At 47.6% G+C, this 17,262-nt stretch overlaps 1 protein-coding gene across 5 annotated transcripts in view; it reads left to right on the plus strand.

Annotated features, from left to right (window-relative positions):
* LOC310922142 (zinc finger SWIM domain-containing protein 6-like) overlaps positions 1-17,262 on the plus strand; it is a 304,014-nt gene that overhangs the window by 248,318 nt on the left and 38,434 nt on the right. For all 5 annotated transcript variants that reach the window (XM_083882540.1, XM_083882541.1, XM_083882542.1 and 2 more), the window contains 2 exons: positions 11,627-11,784; positions 12,305-12,468. In XM_083882540.1, coding sequence (XP_083738666.1) covers positions 11,627-11,784; positions 12,305-12,468 — 322 coding nt within the window. The remainder of the gene's footprint in view (positions 1-11,626; positions 11,785-12,304; positions 12,469-17,262) is intronic.

Consider the following 17,262-nt stretch of genomic DNA (forward strand, 5'->3'; position numbering starts at 1 on the left):
TAATCAATGTTTATATACAATTATAAAACAGCATTCTATGTTACAAATCCTTCTAGAATTCCACTACTGAGACTTGTGGTTTTGTATTGAACAACAGCTTTAGCACATGTGTGTGTTCGTTTACTGATTTGGTTCCATGTATATGATGCTAGTGGCAAGGAAATGAGGAAAGAGGCACCTCACCAGCAGTCTTAGGATCATCTGCTGCTTAGCTGCTTCCCCCCACTTTATATACTGATCATGATGTCATATGGTCTGAAATATCCCTTTGGTCAGTTTGAATCACCTGTCCTGGCCGTGTCTCCTCTTAACTTCCCATGCACCCCCAGCCGCTCTCCGGCATGGCAGTACGAAAAGCAGCAAAGGCCTTGGCTCTGTGCAAGCCTTTCTCAGCAATAATGAAAACATCTCTATATTATCAACCTGCCGCCAACCTATCAAACTAGCACACTCTAGAAAGCCAAATGAGGAGAAAATAGTCTCATGTTCAAAGGACTAAATGGGAGGGCATGCATAAGAACAAAACATAGCTACCATCAAGTCAGGCCAAAGGTCTGCTTAGCCTGTTTGGGTTTTTTTGCCTCCAAGAGTGTCTAATAGTGGGTGTTAGGGAAAGAATATAAGAAATGTGAGAAGCAACTTTGCATACTTGCTGCTTACAATTGGAATTTCTGAATTAGAATTTTTGAATTAGAATTTTAAAAAGATCAATTTTATAAAATACACTTGTGTCCTTGTATTCAGTTTCAGTCACTACCTTAAAGTGTTTCTCAGATACTGTGAGGAGTTTTCCTCCTTAAACTAAACTACTGAGACCACATTGAAAGGCTAGAATAGACATCTATGAGTAGCTTTGCACAGTGCACTGAATGCTTCAGCGAATGTTATGGCAACATGTCGCTATGTCGGACACACAAAAGACACGCAGGCCACAGCAGGTCAAGCAGCTATGAATCTACTTTAATGTCTGACTCCATCCTTATATACATTTTGTACAGAAGGCCAAAGATTGGCCAAAAGGGTCACCACCTTATGAACATCATTGGTGGACTTGACCATCAATCACATTCCTCCTCCTAGAGAAGAAATATGTAAACACATAGATAAAGTTCTAGGAATACAATATTGTTTATGTGAAGCAGCGTGAGAAAGCTGCTGCAAAGGCACAAAATTTCACAGGCAAGAAATTCAGGGTGACATCTCACCCTTTTACCATTAAAAAAGAAAAAAAAAACCAAAAAAAAGAAAATGAACAATGTTCAATTTCTGGTTGTGGAAGGGCCATCGGAGTGATCACTTGCAACCTTGACATCAGAGTCGTCACTCAGTGGTTCCTCCACTTGTTGACCTTCATGTTGGTCACGGTCTCCTGGCTGTCTGTTGGCCAAATTCTGTCTCTGCGGTCTCAGGTCAGGACGAACACACTTTGCAGGTACCCAGCGAACTCCAGTATCTGTGGAGACACAAGCATACCCTCGCCCCGAAGCGATAAGGTCATAGGGACCTTCCCATTGCTTGGTGACTAGATTTCGCACCCGGACCTTCGCTTGGGGCTGATGCGTCTCGTCCGAAGCCTGCAATGAAAGGTGGTGATTCAGGAAAACAGGGTTACTTGAGTTCTGCGGCACCGTAAGGTGATTAATTGTATACAAAGCCTTTTGCAACCGACTGTGTGGGGTTTCACCCTGCATTCCCCACTTTTGCTTCTGGAGAACACGCTTGAGTGTACCATGAGCGCGTTCTACAATTGCCTGGCTGGTGGGGGAATGAGGGATACCCAACTTATGAGAAACACCCCACAACTGCAGGAACTGCCGCACCCTCTGTGAGGTGTAAGCAGGACCATTGTCGGTCTTGACAGCAGAAGGTATGCCTAAAACAGCAAAGGCCTGCCTCCAGTGGGCAATGACATCACGGGCCTTTTCTCCTGCATGAGCTGAAGCCCACATAGCAGATGAGAATGTGTCCACCGTGACATGCACATACTTGAGCCGGCCGAACTCGGCAACCTGGGTAACATCTGTCTGCCAAAGTTCCAAGGCCTTGAGGCCCCTGAGGTTTACCCCTGCCGGCAAAGGTGCAGCGACCGCGTGACAGTCATCACAGGACTCGACGATGTCACGGGCCTCAGTTGGTGTCAACTGAAACTGCTTCTGCAGCGTATGCGCGTTCTGGTGGAAGAACCCATGTGATGCCTTGGCTTGCGCGAGTGTATCAGGCTGAGGTGCTACCCACGCTGGGTTAGCCAACTTGTCAGCCCTCGCGTTACCTTCCGCTACGAATCCAGGCAAATTCGTGTGGCTTCGAACGTGCAGAACATAGTAGGGATGAACCCTGTCCTGAAGTGCACACCACAGGGTCTCCAGTAAATGAAACAAGGCAGGATTACTGACATCTCTCAATACCGAATGACCCAACCGCTGAGCAATGTCGGCCACATAAGCGGAATCCGTGACCAAATTGAAGGGTTGCTGGGAAAATTTCTGAAAAGCCATGACGGCAGCCCTTAACTCAACCAACTGGGCTGACCCGTCCTCGTGCCTTCCAGGACCTTCCACTCAGATCCATCCTTCCAAGTGACAATGGCCTTCCCTGTTTTTCCCGATCCGTCAGTGAAGACGGTGGGTCCTTGCACTGGTTCCTGGCTATGTTTGGGCCTCAATGAAATTTGTGTGGATTTGGCCACCTGCAGTAGCTTGTGGCTGGGCAGATGATAAGTGATCTGCCTTGTAAAATTCTCCAGAGCACTTTGCAGCGACACACTGTTTGCAAGGCTCCAGTCGAAATCTTCCCGTGGTACCGGGAGCACAATCTGTGCAGGATCCACACCCATCAATTGAAAACACCGTTGTCGGCATTTGGTTATCAAACAAGCAATGAGCTCGAACAATACCATTGCCGTCTTCTGCAGCTGATGGGGCAAGAAAACCCATTCCAGGACATGCAAGGGGTCAGACCACTTGTCACTCCATTGGCCAATTATGGCTGTGGGATGTAAATCTGAAGTAGTGATGAACACAGTGACATCAATGGAGGGATCAATGCGATGAACCTGTCGAGCCGAAACAGCTCGCTGAACCTCCTCCAGCACCTGACGTGCCTCAGGGGTCAGTGTCCGAGGTGATTTCAGATCAGTGTCCCCTTTCAACAGATCAAACAGAGGAGACAACTGTCCTGTGGTCAGTCCTAAATACGGACGCAACCAAGTGATGACACCCACCAATTTCTGGGCATCATTCAATGTGCGCACTGAATTTTCAAATTGCACCTCTTGATGCTGGATCGTACGCTCCAGTATCTTGACACCCAGATACTTCCAGGGAGGTTGCTTCTGAACCTTTTCTGGAGCCACCTGCAGCCCATTAGAATGCAAAGCATGGATCAGCTGAGGCTGAATCCTCTGCAACTCATCCTGGCTGGATGCAGCCACCAGGATATCATCCATGTAGTGAAAAATTTGGGCATTAGGAAATTGCCTGCGAACTCCAGACAAGGCTCGGGCCACATACCATTGGCACAGGCTCGGGGAATTTCGCATGCCTTGCGGCAAAACTCTCCATTGATACCGTTTTGCAGGCTCAGCATTATTTATTGCTGCACTGAAAAGGCAAATTTCGGTCTGTCATCAGGATGCAAAGGAATTGTAAAAAAACAATCCTTCAGATCCACAACAAGGACCGGCCATTCTGCTGGAAGCATGGTGGGCGATGGCATACCAGCCTGCAGCGTCCCCATGCTTTCCATCACTGCATTCACTTTTCGGAGGTCTTGCAACAGCCTCCATTTCCCAGACTTCTTTTTGATGCAGAACACATGGGTATTCCAGGGACTGGTAGAAGGGTCCAAGTGACCCTGGTCCAACTGGTCCTGCACCAAATCACGAAGGGCGACCAATTTATCTTGGGGAAGGGGCCACTGAGGATCCCAAATGGGTTTGTCTGTCAGCCACCGTATAGGAGGCGTCGGACACACTGCGCCCTTCGACACAGTGGCCCTAATTAAAAATCCGTCCCCATGCGCACCCCCCACGCGGCCAGAGCATCCCTCCCCCATAAATTGGCAGAGGTGTCGGTGACATGGGGCCGGACAACAGCTGCCTGACCCTCTGGGTTCATGATTGTCACCGGCTTCTGGCTCACGTAGCAATGCTTTGTCCCTCCCAGTCCTGCAACAGGCGTCCGCACTGGGTCCAAAGGCCAATCCGGGGGCCATGCAGCAATGGACACAATCGTGACATCTGCGCCCGTGTCAAGGGTCCCGCGGAGATGAATTTCTGATGGCATTGCACCAGGAAGGGACAGGGTGCATGTCTTCTCGGGACGTCTCTTCTTGGTCAGGACATCGGTCCAGAAGACCTGAGGCGGTCCAGTGGATCCGAAGCCGCCATCTCCTCTCACCTGACTCTCTGCCCTGGGAACAGAGGACTTAAAAGGCACAAGTTGAGCAGTTCTTGTTTTCTCAGGGATAGTGAGGGGAGGAGTGGACATAGAGACCATGGCATAAATCCGTCCCGTGTAATCTGCATCCACGAGACCCAGATGCACAATGATACCCTGAATGGTGGTACTAGATCTGCCCATAAGAAGGGCACTCAAACCATCACCCAGAGGACCAAAGGCGTCCAGGGGGATTTTATGCACTGTGCTGTCCTTCAGGACAACCATTTCAGCGGTGCAGACATCTATGCCTGCTGAACCGCAGGTGCTGGCTGTGAGCTTGCCCAGCAGATCTCCATCGGCTCTGGGGATTGGGAAGACACTTGTGTCTGAGCGCGCTTCCCCTTCGCGCTCCGCTGCCTGTTTCCCGAGCCCGACAGAGGTTGACCATTCACATGAACCGTTGCTTTACAAGCATCGGCCATGTGATTTGGTCGTCCACAGCGTCCACAATAAAACGAAACAGTGGTCCCCTTTTTCCCTTTCTTTCCTTTCTTCTTGCCACTTTGAGCATTTGCCCATTTCTGCTTCCCACCCTGCTGCCCCTTCCAAATTGGCTGCTGGGTGGTAGCCAAGGCAACCACCTTACCACCAGTGGTGCCCGTCTTCGAACAGGCCTCAACCATCTGCATGAATGAGGGCTTGCCTGGCAAGGCCTCAACGATCTTCCGGCATTCTGCATTGCAATTGCTCCTTGCCACAGTGGTGAGCAACACACCTCTGGCAGTGAAATCATCCACCTGTCGCTCAACTGAAGCCGTCAGCCTATCTGCAAACCTCAAGAAAGGTTCATCGGCTCCCTGAAAAATCGTGGTAAATGTCTGTTTCGGTGCAGCCACCTCCATTGTCTGGACCACTGCTGCCATGCCAAGTCTTTGACTCTGCTCCAGCACCAAGGGCTCATAGGCAACCTGCTTATTCACATCAGCAAATTCACCTACACCCGTCAACACGTCTGGCCCGACCCCATACCTAGGGTCATCCTGACGAGCCATCCGATTCTGTGCTGCAGCAGTTTCAGCCAATTGAGTCCATTTAGACTCAAACATGTCATACTCGACCGGCTGAAAAAGAACCTTGGCCAAACACCGAATGTCATAGGGAGGTAACACATCTGTGTCTATCAGTCGTAATATTTGCATCATCTCTGGAGACCCCAGACCGTGTTTACCAATCCTGTCACGAAGATCAACCAGTGCCTGCCATGACAAATGGGCATGTTTCTTTCGGCCGGCATCTTTCACCACAGGGAAAGCTTGCAGCCTGGCTGGCGAACCATCATCATCCTCTGACTCATGTCCCGCGCGTTCCACATGGACAGGGGCGAGAGCCCGTCTCGCAGCCCTTGCAGAGCTAGAGGACTCATCCTTGCTCTGCAGGGGGCGCTGTGCCGAACCACGGCCGCTCAGAGCTTCAGCCTTGGCGCGGACATCCTCCCAAAACCGTGCGCGGTCTCGCGGCCGGACCGTCACCCGGCATGGGGGCAGGGTCCAATGACCACCTGAAGGGGACTCAGCGTCCCGAGACCCCGTGCCACGGGAGAACACCCGTCTATCATCGGCTGCGCCATCCCGTCCTTTAAAAGTGAACACCGCGGGGCTGGTTGCCGCCTCAGTGTCAGAGGCGGCGGCGCGCGAAGCGCTGCCCCGGCTCAGGGGTGGGGGGGAACGCAGCACTGGGGGGAGCGTGTCCCGCTTCGCCGTGGCACTGCCCCGCACTGCCTTCACAGGCGCGGGCGATTCGGGGGGAGAAGAAATCACGGGGGAGCAGCTGCGATCCCCACGAGAACGGGGGGGGCTTGGGGAGGGCGACAAGCTCTTCGGCGAAGCCGCCCGAAGACAACCCGAACGCCGCCCCATCCCGGCATTCCTGTCCGGCGGAGCCGCAGCCGCAGGGGGGGGGGGGGGATTGGAACCGCCCCCAACAAGGTCCCTTCGGCTGCGCGGACTCCAATGGTGGTGGTCCGGCGCCGCTGCGGGGTGGACGTCTCGCTCTCCGAGGCTGCGCCCCCCTGCGCGGACCGCGGCTGCGCTCCAGGCTGCCTGGAGCTGCGCGTGCTTTGCCGATCCCTGCCGCGCGCCTCCGGGGCCGCGCCACCTTCCTCCACCGGGTATCTTGTAGAGATACCACAATGCGGACAGTCCGCAGTCACCATCCCGTTTTCCCGGTCCAAGCGCGCCTTTGGCGCTTCCAGCGCCGGGAACGCATGGGGGGGGGGGGGGGGGGGGGAAGTGGAGGGATCAGCCCCCCCGCCGCCTCCGCGGCTCAGAACTCAGGTGCGTCGGTTCCGCAGGGCGTCCACGAGCCCCGGAATCTCCCGCACCCAAACGCTTACGAGGCGTGGGTACAGGTGGAGTCCGCACCGGGGACTCCAAGCCCACCTCAGCAGCTACGCTGACGGAGGGCAAGCTGCCCTCACTGCTGCGCCTGCGTGGAGCGGGAATCGGTTTTCCCGCTGACATCGCAGGGGCGCGGGAGGTATCCAGTAAAGCCTCCGCACTCCAGCACCGCCTGCGAGGAGCAGGAACAGGAGAAACGGCCTCACCGTTTCCCCTGGCCTCCAGCCCGGAAGAAAAATTCAGGCTGGAGTCATCCTTTGAGGCCTCAGAACCGGGAGGTTGCAAAATACCCAGCGCCCCTCCCAGCCTTTTCCAAGTAATCAACAACCTCACAGACTCCCTGCCCCCCTCTTCAGTATAAACCTGAAGCAGCTCGTCTCCCAGGGACTGCCATTCTGCCGTCAAAAAAGCGACCACAGGACTCCAAAAGAAACCATGGGTTCTAGCATAATAATACAACCCGTGGACGTCCCCTTGGGGTACATAGATTCCCTTCTTCCGTAGGACCTCAAACCAAAGGTCCAGCACGAGGGCATCATCCTCTGAGGACAGGGAAGAGACCATCTCTCTTACCACTCGTTACCTCAGCCACACAACAAATGCAGTCTCCACACTGGGAACAAACGCAGTCTGGACACGGAAGGGTCCACCTGACGTGCAGTTCACACGCGAGGTCACCAGATGTCGCTATGTCGGACACACAAAAGACACGCAGGCCACAGCAGGTCAAGCAGCTATGAATCTACTTTAATGTCTGACTCCGTCCTTATATACATTTTGTACAGAAGGCCAAAGATTGGCCAAAAGGGTCACCACCTTATGAACATCATTGGTGGACTTGACCATCAATCACATTCCTCCTCCTAGAGAAGAAATATGTAAACACATAGATAAAGTTCTAAGAATACAATATTGTTTATGTGAAGCAGCGTGAGAAAGCTGCTGCAAAGGCACAAAATTTCACAGGCAAGAAATTCAGGGCGACAGCAACATGCCATTCCTCTTGAAGAAGTATTTGGGCTTTCCCCAGAAAAAAATCATAACCGATAACTTCTTTTCTGGAAATTTCCTTTCTCAACTGGAAAAACAAGCAGGGCACTGAAAAATCCACATCTCTAGTTGATTATGGGGAGCTCCAGCCATCTTTTGGCATGAAGGTGCCATCTCAGCCAAAGAAGTTACTTCTCAAACAGATCAGTATAAGAAAGAGTTGTCTGTTAGTTTCTATGTGGTAACATCACTGGAGACATCAGCATAATCAAGGCTGTTCTTATAGCTCTCTTGGCATCACTTTTAAGGCAGATGGGAATTGAGCTTTTTAATATTATTTACTGATGCATTTTTAATATTTTTTAAATATATTTTGCACTCTTAAGAAATGTGGACTGCTATCTTGAACTGCAGCAACAGAAGATGCAGACACTTTCTATTCCATGTCTGTCTGTGTTCCTCGAAACTTCTTTCTCAAAAATTCTTACAAAGAATGTTGGTTACATTTTCCATTCATGCCAGTGATACTCCAGTATACAAAGCACTCCTGATACAAACCAAGTGAATAACTAACTAAACCTAAATGTTGTTCTGAGGGGGGGAAGGAAAAAAGAAAACAGGAAGATTGAATGTTGTAGTGGAGTGATGCTGACCAAACACCAGGTACCCACCAAGGCCACTCTCTCACTCCCTTCCACAGCTGAACAGAGGAGAGAAAGTTTAACAAAGGGTTCATGGGTTGAGACAAGGACTGGGAGAGATTGCTCATCAAATACCATCACGGGCAAAACAGGCTCAACTTAGAGATATGCATTGAATTTATTACACTAACAAAATCAGAGCAGGATAATGAGAAGTAAAATAAAACCTTAAAAACACCTTCCCCACACTCCTCTTGCCTTCCAGCTCTGCCTCCTACCCCAGCAGCACAAGGAGACAGGGAATGGAGGTTATGGTCAGTTCATCACCTGTGGCTTCTCCCACTGCTCAGGGAGAAGAGTTGTTCCCCTGCTCCACTTTGGGGTCCCTCCCATAGGAGACAGTTCTCCTCAAACTTCTCCAATGTGAGTCCATCTCAGGAGAAACAGTTCTCTGCAAACTGCTGCAGTGAGTCCATCCCACAGGTAACAGTCCTCCCCAAAATGCTGCAGCATGGGTCACTCTTCCACGGGGTGCAGTCCTCCAAGGACAGGGTGCTCCAGCATGGGAGCAGGGCCCCTGTCTCCATGGGCCTCCCTTGGGGTCACAGACTCCTCTCAGGCATCTACCTGCTCTGGCATGGGGCTCCTCCATGGGTTGCGGATGGATCTCTGCATCCCCATGGACCTCCATGGGCTGCAGGGGACAGCCTGCTTCACCGTGTTCTTCACCACGGGCTGCAGAGGAATCCCAGCTCCAGTGCCTGAAGCACCTCCTTCCTGTCCTTCTTCGCTGACCTTGGTGTCTGCAGAGTTGTTCTTCTCACATGTTCTCACCCCCCTCTGGCTGAAATTACAACTGTGCAACAATTTCTGTTTTTCTTCCTTAAATATGTTACCACCATTTGTAATTGACTCAGCCTTGGTCAGTGGCACGTCCATCTTTGGAGCGACCAGGGATTAGCTTTGCCAGACGTTGTGGAAGCTTCTAGCAGCTTCTCAGAAAAGCCATCCCTGTAGCCCCCCAACTACCAAAACATGGCTGTGCAAACCCAGTACAAATGTATGTCTCATGTTTGTGAGGTGGAATGGATCAGAAGAGGGAAATTTAACCATCTCTTCCTTTACGGCATGGCTAAAATGTTTCCACATAGAAATCTGCATGGTTGCTCATGCTTTTAGAAGTGTTCTTCACTTGAACATTTATGAAAGAAGCTAATTTCCCAAGACGACAGCTAGTTGCTCTCCAGACATAAATGTTTAGTGTCAGTCTACACAGGTCATTGACCCATGATGGCAACTCTGGAGTATTTTGCCTCTCTGCATTCAACATCATCTGTTGCCATTTCTTTTTTTTAATCTTCTTTTAGTGTGTGGAACACTCAGTGTGAAATCAATAAAATCTGAGACCGTAAGGTGTTTCATGCATGCACCTCAGGGCTGCAAGGACAGGGTGTGCTATCCTTGATGGTCACTTTTGTCTACAGTTCTCTGGTTGCAGCACTGAAACATATGGAGTACAGCCTTGGAGAATGTGGATCTGCAGTGACCTAGCTGACTGTTCACTTGGAATGTGAACTCAAATGTTTGGCTTTGTTTGGCTGATTCCCTGTTAAGCCTGAATTTCAACCCAGGCTGTGTGAGTCAGCCTTTAATGGTGATGTTTAATCACAAAGTAGCTTTGCTAAAACCTAGCTAAATAATTGATGTTTCAAAGGGCAGAAAAGTGAAGAATGCTAAATCTGCTTGTGCTTGTTATAATGTTCCGTAATCTTGCCAAAATTGCACGAAAGCCATCAATTCACAACAGCATTTCTTTTCACAGCAGAGGAACATAGAAGCGGGCAATGAAATTCAAAGTGATAGATTTTCTTTTCATGATCTTTGTCTATTTGCTGTTAGTCATAACCTAATAATCCTTTTTGCATTGTTAGTTAGGGTTTTTCCTGTTTGTTGAAACGATTTAATAATGCATTTTTTTCTCCCCCCTCTGTGCTTGGAAAAAATCAGCTGGGGAATTTATATGTATTTTACTTTTACATATATAAAGCTATATAGAGGTGTCTCAGTAGTACTAGGGAAGAAATGTGACACTTGATACAAAACAAAAGGGAAGTATCTTCTTTCATATTAACATGCACATTATTATTGGTAGACTACAGTTTAAGGACTTAAAATTACTTCATATTTGAACAGCAAAATGTCGTTTTTGGTATGTCTGAATTTATTGCAAGGTCAAAAACCTTATGACTTGTTGAATATCCTTCTCCCTTACTTTGAGCATATGCAAGTGAAGAAAGTATATTCCAAATATTGGAAAATACTTACATGTTCTCAGTATTATGGAGAACTACTCCACTTTCCTTCCTGAGGACTGTGGTTCAAAGACTGAAACAAGGCAGGGGAAAAAAGCTTCAACTCTATGGATGATGCAGAAAGTCTCTGCTGCCTTGGCTAGTGAATGACTGTCACGGTTTAACCCCAGCCAGCCACCAAGCTCCATGCAGTCACTTGCTCATTCCCTCACTAGCAGGATCAGGGAGAGAATCTGAAGGGTAAAAGCAAAATAATTCCTGGGTTAAGATAAAGACAGTTTAACAGGTAAAGCAAAACACATGAACACAAGCAAAGCAAAGCAAGAAATTGATTCACTGTTTCCCATGGGTAGTGAGGTGTTCAGCCATCTCCAGGAAAGCAGGAACCCAGCAAGCACAATGGTGACTTGGGAAAACAAACGCCATCACTCCAAACATGTCCTCCCCTTCCTCCTTCTTCTTCTCACTTTATATAATGAGCATGAGGCCATACAGTCTGAAATATCCCTTTGGTCAGTTTGAGTCACCTGTCTAAGGCGTGTGTCCTCCCAACCTCCCATGCACCCCCAGCTTCCTCGCCAGTTTGGCAGTGCGAAAAGCAGCAAAGGCCACAAATCCAAAACATAGCCCCATGCTAGCCACCATGAAGAAAATTCACCATACCTCAGCTCAAACCAGCACAATGGCTTAATTGTCCTGTGAGTTCTTACAGATGCCCTCTGATGTAGGCAAGTTTGGCAAATGGACCTTTAAGATTCCCCAAGAAAAATAAGTGGTTTTCCAATATCTTTATACCCAAAACTGCACATTTAATAAACAAGGTCAAGTGTTCTTGCAGCTTTAGTTTTGCTTATGAGTAACCTAATATAATAATGATTTGATGAAAGAGTATTTATTTCTTATTCCAGGTTACTAGTATTAGAATCTATGGCTCCTTTGGGAGATACGTCCCATCCACACCACATCGCATCAGTTGTTCCAAACCGGTATCCCCGCTGGTTCACCCTAAGTCACATCGAATCCCAGCAGTGTGAGCTGGCATCTACCATGCTGACAGCAGCCAAAGGTACATTGCTGTCAATTATGTACTCAACTAAGTGTATTATTTTAATATTTCATTAAATAGATTATAAAACTTGTGTTTAGGAATTCAAATTGCAGTCTGACAGGAGCTTGAAATGGGAAAAACAAACTGAACTGACTTAAACTTGTCACTTAATTTTCTAGAAAAGTGGTTAAACTAGCTAGATAGTAGCCAGATGGGCTTGATTTGAGGCTGATGAGACAGCTTTTTGTTCTTCTGACATAATATAGACTGTGAAACCCAGGGGTAGACAAATCACTTCTAAAATTCACAAATTGGGATGACTTTTGACCATGTACTACACTAACACCATCAGGCACTAGAGGAATTTATGGTCTTGTGTCTTTTGTTCATGTAATTTTGTTATGGAAGGTTTATAAAATCAAAATGTGCATAACTGAAACATTGTACTATTTTGTAGCAAAGGCAAGATCAATTATAATGCATTTCTGTATGTTTTGGAAGCTTGTTCTGTTTTGGTGATTCTGTTTACACCTTGCAGGTGATGTTCAGAGGCTGGAAACAGTGTTAGAATCCATTCAGAAAAATATCCACTCCTCATCACACATCTTCAAACTTGCCCAGGATGCATTTAAAATAGCAACACTCATGGACAGCTTGCCAGACATCACTCTGCTGAAAGTTTCTCTGGAGTTGGGCCTTCAGGTATTTCCTTCATTCATTATTACTACAGTAGAAGACAGGAATTTGACCCTGTGTATAGCTCTTTAAGTCACTGAGGAGGCTCTCTCTCTCTCTTTAAAAACCTTAAAGGTAGTTTGCTTTCCAGAAGGAAGATGCATATCAGTTTTCTGGTAGTAACTCACAGCTGTATAGATTTCTACAGTAACATTTTTCCTGTAGAAATCTTACAGTGTCAGCAATGTCTTCAGTGGCCTACAGATGCTTTCCCCTCTCCTGCCTTCCAACCCAATGGCAATTAGATTGTCTATGTTCACTACCTAGTAACTTGTAGCATCGCGTGGCTACAGTGTTGATCGTGTCCAGGGAGATGCAGCTGCCAGCAGGGAAACAGACAAAACAAGTCTCAGTCTGTTTTGTTAAGCACGAGGGTCCATTTTATTTCTCTCTCTCCCCGCCCCCCGCTCGAGCCAGGGAGGGAGGAGAGGGCGAGAGAACCCCTCCCCGTCTCCCCTTAAGTAGAGGGTCTGGGAGTGGGGCAAAGGACAGGTAAGGGCACTGACCTGAAGCCAATGGAGACACACCGAGGGAGAAGGAACCACAAGGCCAAAGTCGGGGGGGAAGGGGAGGGGCAGAACCGACCAAACCATTGTGTACAGAGCACATTGGAAGTATCCCCTCAATCGCCTCAGGCAGGAGGGGTAGCTAGGCTCTGTCTTGCCAAGGCCAGACCCTGAGTATTACATTGAATGGCTGAAGGAACTCCACAGTAACTGACTGCTTATGACATCTGCCCAATAAAACTCTATTTCTCCCCACACATGACAAACTGAACAGCAGTGTCCTCGCCAGGCCAATTTGTCATTGTTGGGCTGAGGAGGTAATAGCAACAATTTCACAACTCTGTCACTGAGATTTCCGTGACAGAAAAGCTTCTTATATTAGTCTAGATTTGGGAGTAATATTTGAACTCCTGGGTTCTTTCTTCCTATTTCTAATGGCAGCATGTGTTATGTGACTCAGCAGAGGGAAAGCATTTAAACTAGCTGTGGAAAATGTGGCCAAATGGACATGGAGCATCTCAGGTGTATTCTGTCCTTCAGAACCTTACTGGCACAGACACTGAGATCTGCAGGTACAGGAGGGACTTCTGTTTCTCCATTTTCCTGCTGCATGCTACATCAATGTCAGTATTACCACACACATGCAGACAGGTACTGCTGGCAGAACTGCTGAGCAAGTTAGTGCAGGTGATTGCTTGATGCTTATTTGGAGAGTGTGCTGGTTTTAACACCAGCCAGAAGTTAAACTCCAAATAAGTCACTCCCCTTCCCTCACCCCACCCAGTAAGGGAGGGACAAAAGCAGACTTGTTTGAGATAACAATTTACGGAAGGCACAACACAATGGAATTAGACACACACAATAACAACTGCAATATTGATAGCAAAAGTATACAAAAAGAGAAGGTGTTTTACCTACAAAAAGGTGTTCATGGCCATGTTGGGAGGTTATAGGCTCCTTAAGAGGGATGGGCAGGGCAGGAAAGGCAGGGGGTGGCTGACTGTGTAATGGAGGGGATGGAGTGTACAGAGCTGTTGTGAGTGTTTTAAGGCCACTTAAAGAATCACTGGCAAAGGTATCAACAAAAACAAGTTTCATATAAAAACAACAGCATGACAGTTTGTGGCAAGATTCACTCTACTACTTACTAGATGGATAAAACACACAGAGAAAAAAAGCAAACAAAAATCCAAAATCAATCAATTAAAACCAAAATAAACCCAAAACGATCTACATGGAGGCTGGGAGAGGCAGACAAAAGGATAGGAGAGGGTAAAGATAAAAAAGAATACAATTTAAAGGCTCGACAACACTTAATTAAACTTAGCAGCACTTATCATTTAACTAAACCAATTACTTAAGTCAAAGAATTTAGCAAAGGATTAATATAGAATTTACTATACCACAACAGTAACTCACAGACCTAACTTACAAATCTAATGTACTTGAGAATCTCGGAGAGCAACATTCCTGGTACATTTACTATAGCATATTCACACTCTCACACACACAGACATAAAGAGTCTGTACAAGATACCTGTGAAAAATTCCCATCTAATTCAGTAAAATACTCACTTCAGATGCCTTTGCATCTTCTCAGCGGGCAAAGGATTGAGCCTTGAGGAGTGGCAGTATCAGCCCAGGATCCATTGTCATCATTTGGCAATCCTCCAAGTATAGCAAATTTGAGTTTGCTGATTCTTAAAGGCTCCACTCAGTGGGATGTTGCTGGTTGCAGCCCACTGCAGTCTGGGAAAACTCAAAGGCTCTCACTTTAGACTGCTGTTTATAGGCCCAAAAGACAGTGGGCTTTGGTCATAGTAATTTTCCATCCTGGCCTCAATTCAGGTCAGTAACTTTCTTTGAAAGTTTAAGAACAAAAATATTATTCACTTTGGTTGCTATTGCTGCTGAACAAGTTATATTTCTTTAAGGAGTCTATGCAGCAGTGGGGGGAGATGTTGGAAAATTCTTTTAGCTATAGCACTGTATTGTGTCTGACTGAGGTAAAGTTCACAGTCCTTACAGTGCTGTGCTTTGCATTGGTAGCTGGATGGGTGTTGATAACAGAGCAGTGTTTTGGTTACTGCTGAGCAGTGCTGTCCCCCTGACACTCCTTCCCCCATCAAAGGGATGGGAGTGGGCAAGACCCTGGGAGGGGGCACAACCAGGACAGCTGACCCAAATTAGAAAAAGGGACATTCCATAACATATGACATCAGCTCAGATATATAAAGCTAAAGGAGAGGAGGAAAGGGAGGCATTCATGATTCCTCAATGTTTGCCTTCCAAAGAAACCATTATGCATGCTGAAACTCTGCTTCCCAGGAAATGTCCGAACATCGCTGCTAATGGGAAGTAGAGATTGACCTTTTTTTCTTTAGTTTATGCGTGCACAGAATCTTGCTTCTTTCTTTTTTCACTATAATAAAACTGCCTTATCTCACCCTGATGGTTATTCTCCATCTTACTCGCTCCCCACTCCCATTGGGAAAGGGAGTGATAGAGCAACTTAGTGGGCACCTGGCACCGAGCCATAGTGTCCTGGTTTAGGAGGAATTAGGGGAGAACCCCTAAAAACAAACCTCCACCACCCCTCCCCCCCAGCCCTGGGTTTGGGAAGGAAAATTCCTTGGAGTAGAAAAGTGGAAAAAAAACAGTTTATTGACAAATGAAAAAAAACTCCCCCACCACAAGGAAAAGGAAAAGCTCAAGTTACTGTGAGGGAGGGGAGGGCACAAAGCTTCTTCTGTGGGCGGAGCTTCCTCAACCCGGGTCACTGATTCTTGTTCTTCATCTGCGACACTGAAACTTTCCCCTTCAGGCCAGTTTGTAATTACTTCCAAAATTCCAGGGCGATTCAGTTTCCCAACTCAGGCGCGTTGTGTAATGAGGGTAATCCACTTGCTCCAGGTAGCACTGGTGGCATGGTGGGTGGAGGGAACCTTTCCTCTAAACATCCACCCTAGCACCGGTAGTCGGGGTGCCAGGAGGAGTTGTGCTTCTGTACCGATCACCTCTGAAGCAGCTTGGATTCCCTCGTAGGCGGCCAAGATTTCCTTTTCCATTGGGGTGTAGTTATCTTCAGATCCCCTGTAGCTGCGACTCCAGAATCCCAGTGGTCGGCCTCGGGTCTCACCAGGTACCTTTTGCCAAAGGCTCCAGGACAGACCATGACTCCCAGCTGCAGAGTAGAGCACATTCTTCACATCTGGTCCCGTCCTGACTGGGCCGAGGGCTACAGCATGAGCAATCTCCTGCTTGATCTGGGTGAAAGCTTGTTGCTGCTCAGGGCCCCAATAGAAATCGTTCTTCTTGCGGGTAACCAGATAAAGGGGGCTCACAATCTGACTGTACTCAGGAATGTGCATCCTCCAGAAACCTATGGCACCTAAGAAAGCTTGTGTTTCCTTCTTATCCGTTTTTGGAGGGGACATAGCTGTGATTTTGTTAATAACATCCGTAGGAATCTGACGCCGTCCATCTTGCCACTTCACTCCTAGGAACTGGATCTCCCGAGCAGGTCCCTTAACTTTACTTTTCTTAACAGCAAAGCCGGCTTCCAGGAGAATTTGGATGATTTTCTCTCCTTTCTCGAACACTTCCGCTGCTGCGTTTCCCCACACAATGATATCATCAATATATTGTAAATGTTCTGACTTCAGGAAGCGGCTGTAGCTGTCATATATCATGAGATTGAATATCTGGTCTTGGAGTTTCTGAAACATGAGAGGGTGAGGTGTCTTCAGGATGGTTTTGGTCTTTGATGGTTATGGTTGTACTTCAGCAGCAAAGGAGAGGAAAGTATTTTGAGAAGTTACACCAGAACTGAATGCAAGAAAAAGCAACTGACTTGTTTCTCCCACTTTGAGCTTATTGCTGTGATCTTTTAAAAAACCCACAACCAACCAACTGGAAGACCAAGTTTAGCAGTTGTTCTGGCATTGGGTCCAGTGTCCAGCACTATTATACTCTAGCACAAAAGCAAGGAAAAGTCCAATGATCTTAGTGATGTTCCCTTCAATTCAGTGCCACACAGTTTTATTAGTGTTATTGTCCTTTCTTCTTTGAAAGATACCTTTCCCAATGTTTGTGATTCAGCTCCAAAAAGTGTCCTGGTTTAGGAGGAATTAGGGGAGAACCCCTAAAAACAAACCTCCACCATCCCTCCCCCCCAGCCCTGGGTTTGGGAAGGAAAATTCCTTGGAGTAGAAAAGTGGAAAAACCCCGAATTATTGACAAATGAAAAAGCACT

This window comes from Zosterops lateralis (assembly GCF_965231275.1).
Source record: "Zosterops lateralis genome assembly, chromosome: W".
In the NCBI taxonomy this organism is placed as follows: Eukaryota; Metazoa; Chordata; class Aves; order Passeriformes; family Zosteropidae; genus Zosterops; species Zosterops lateralis.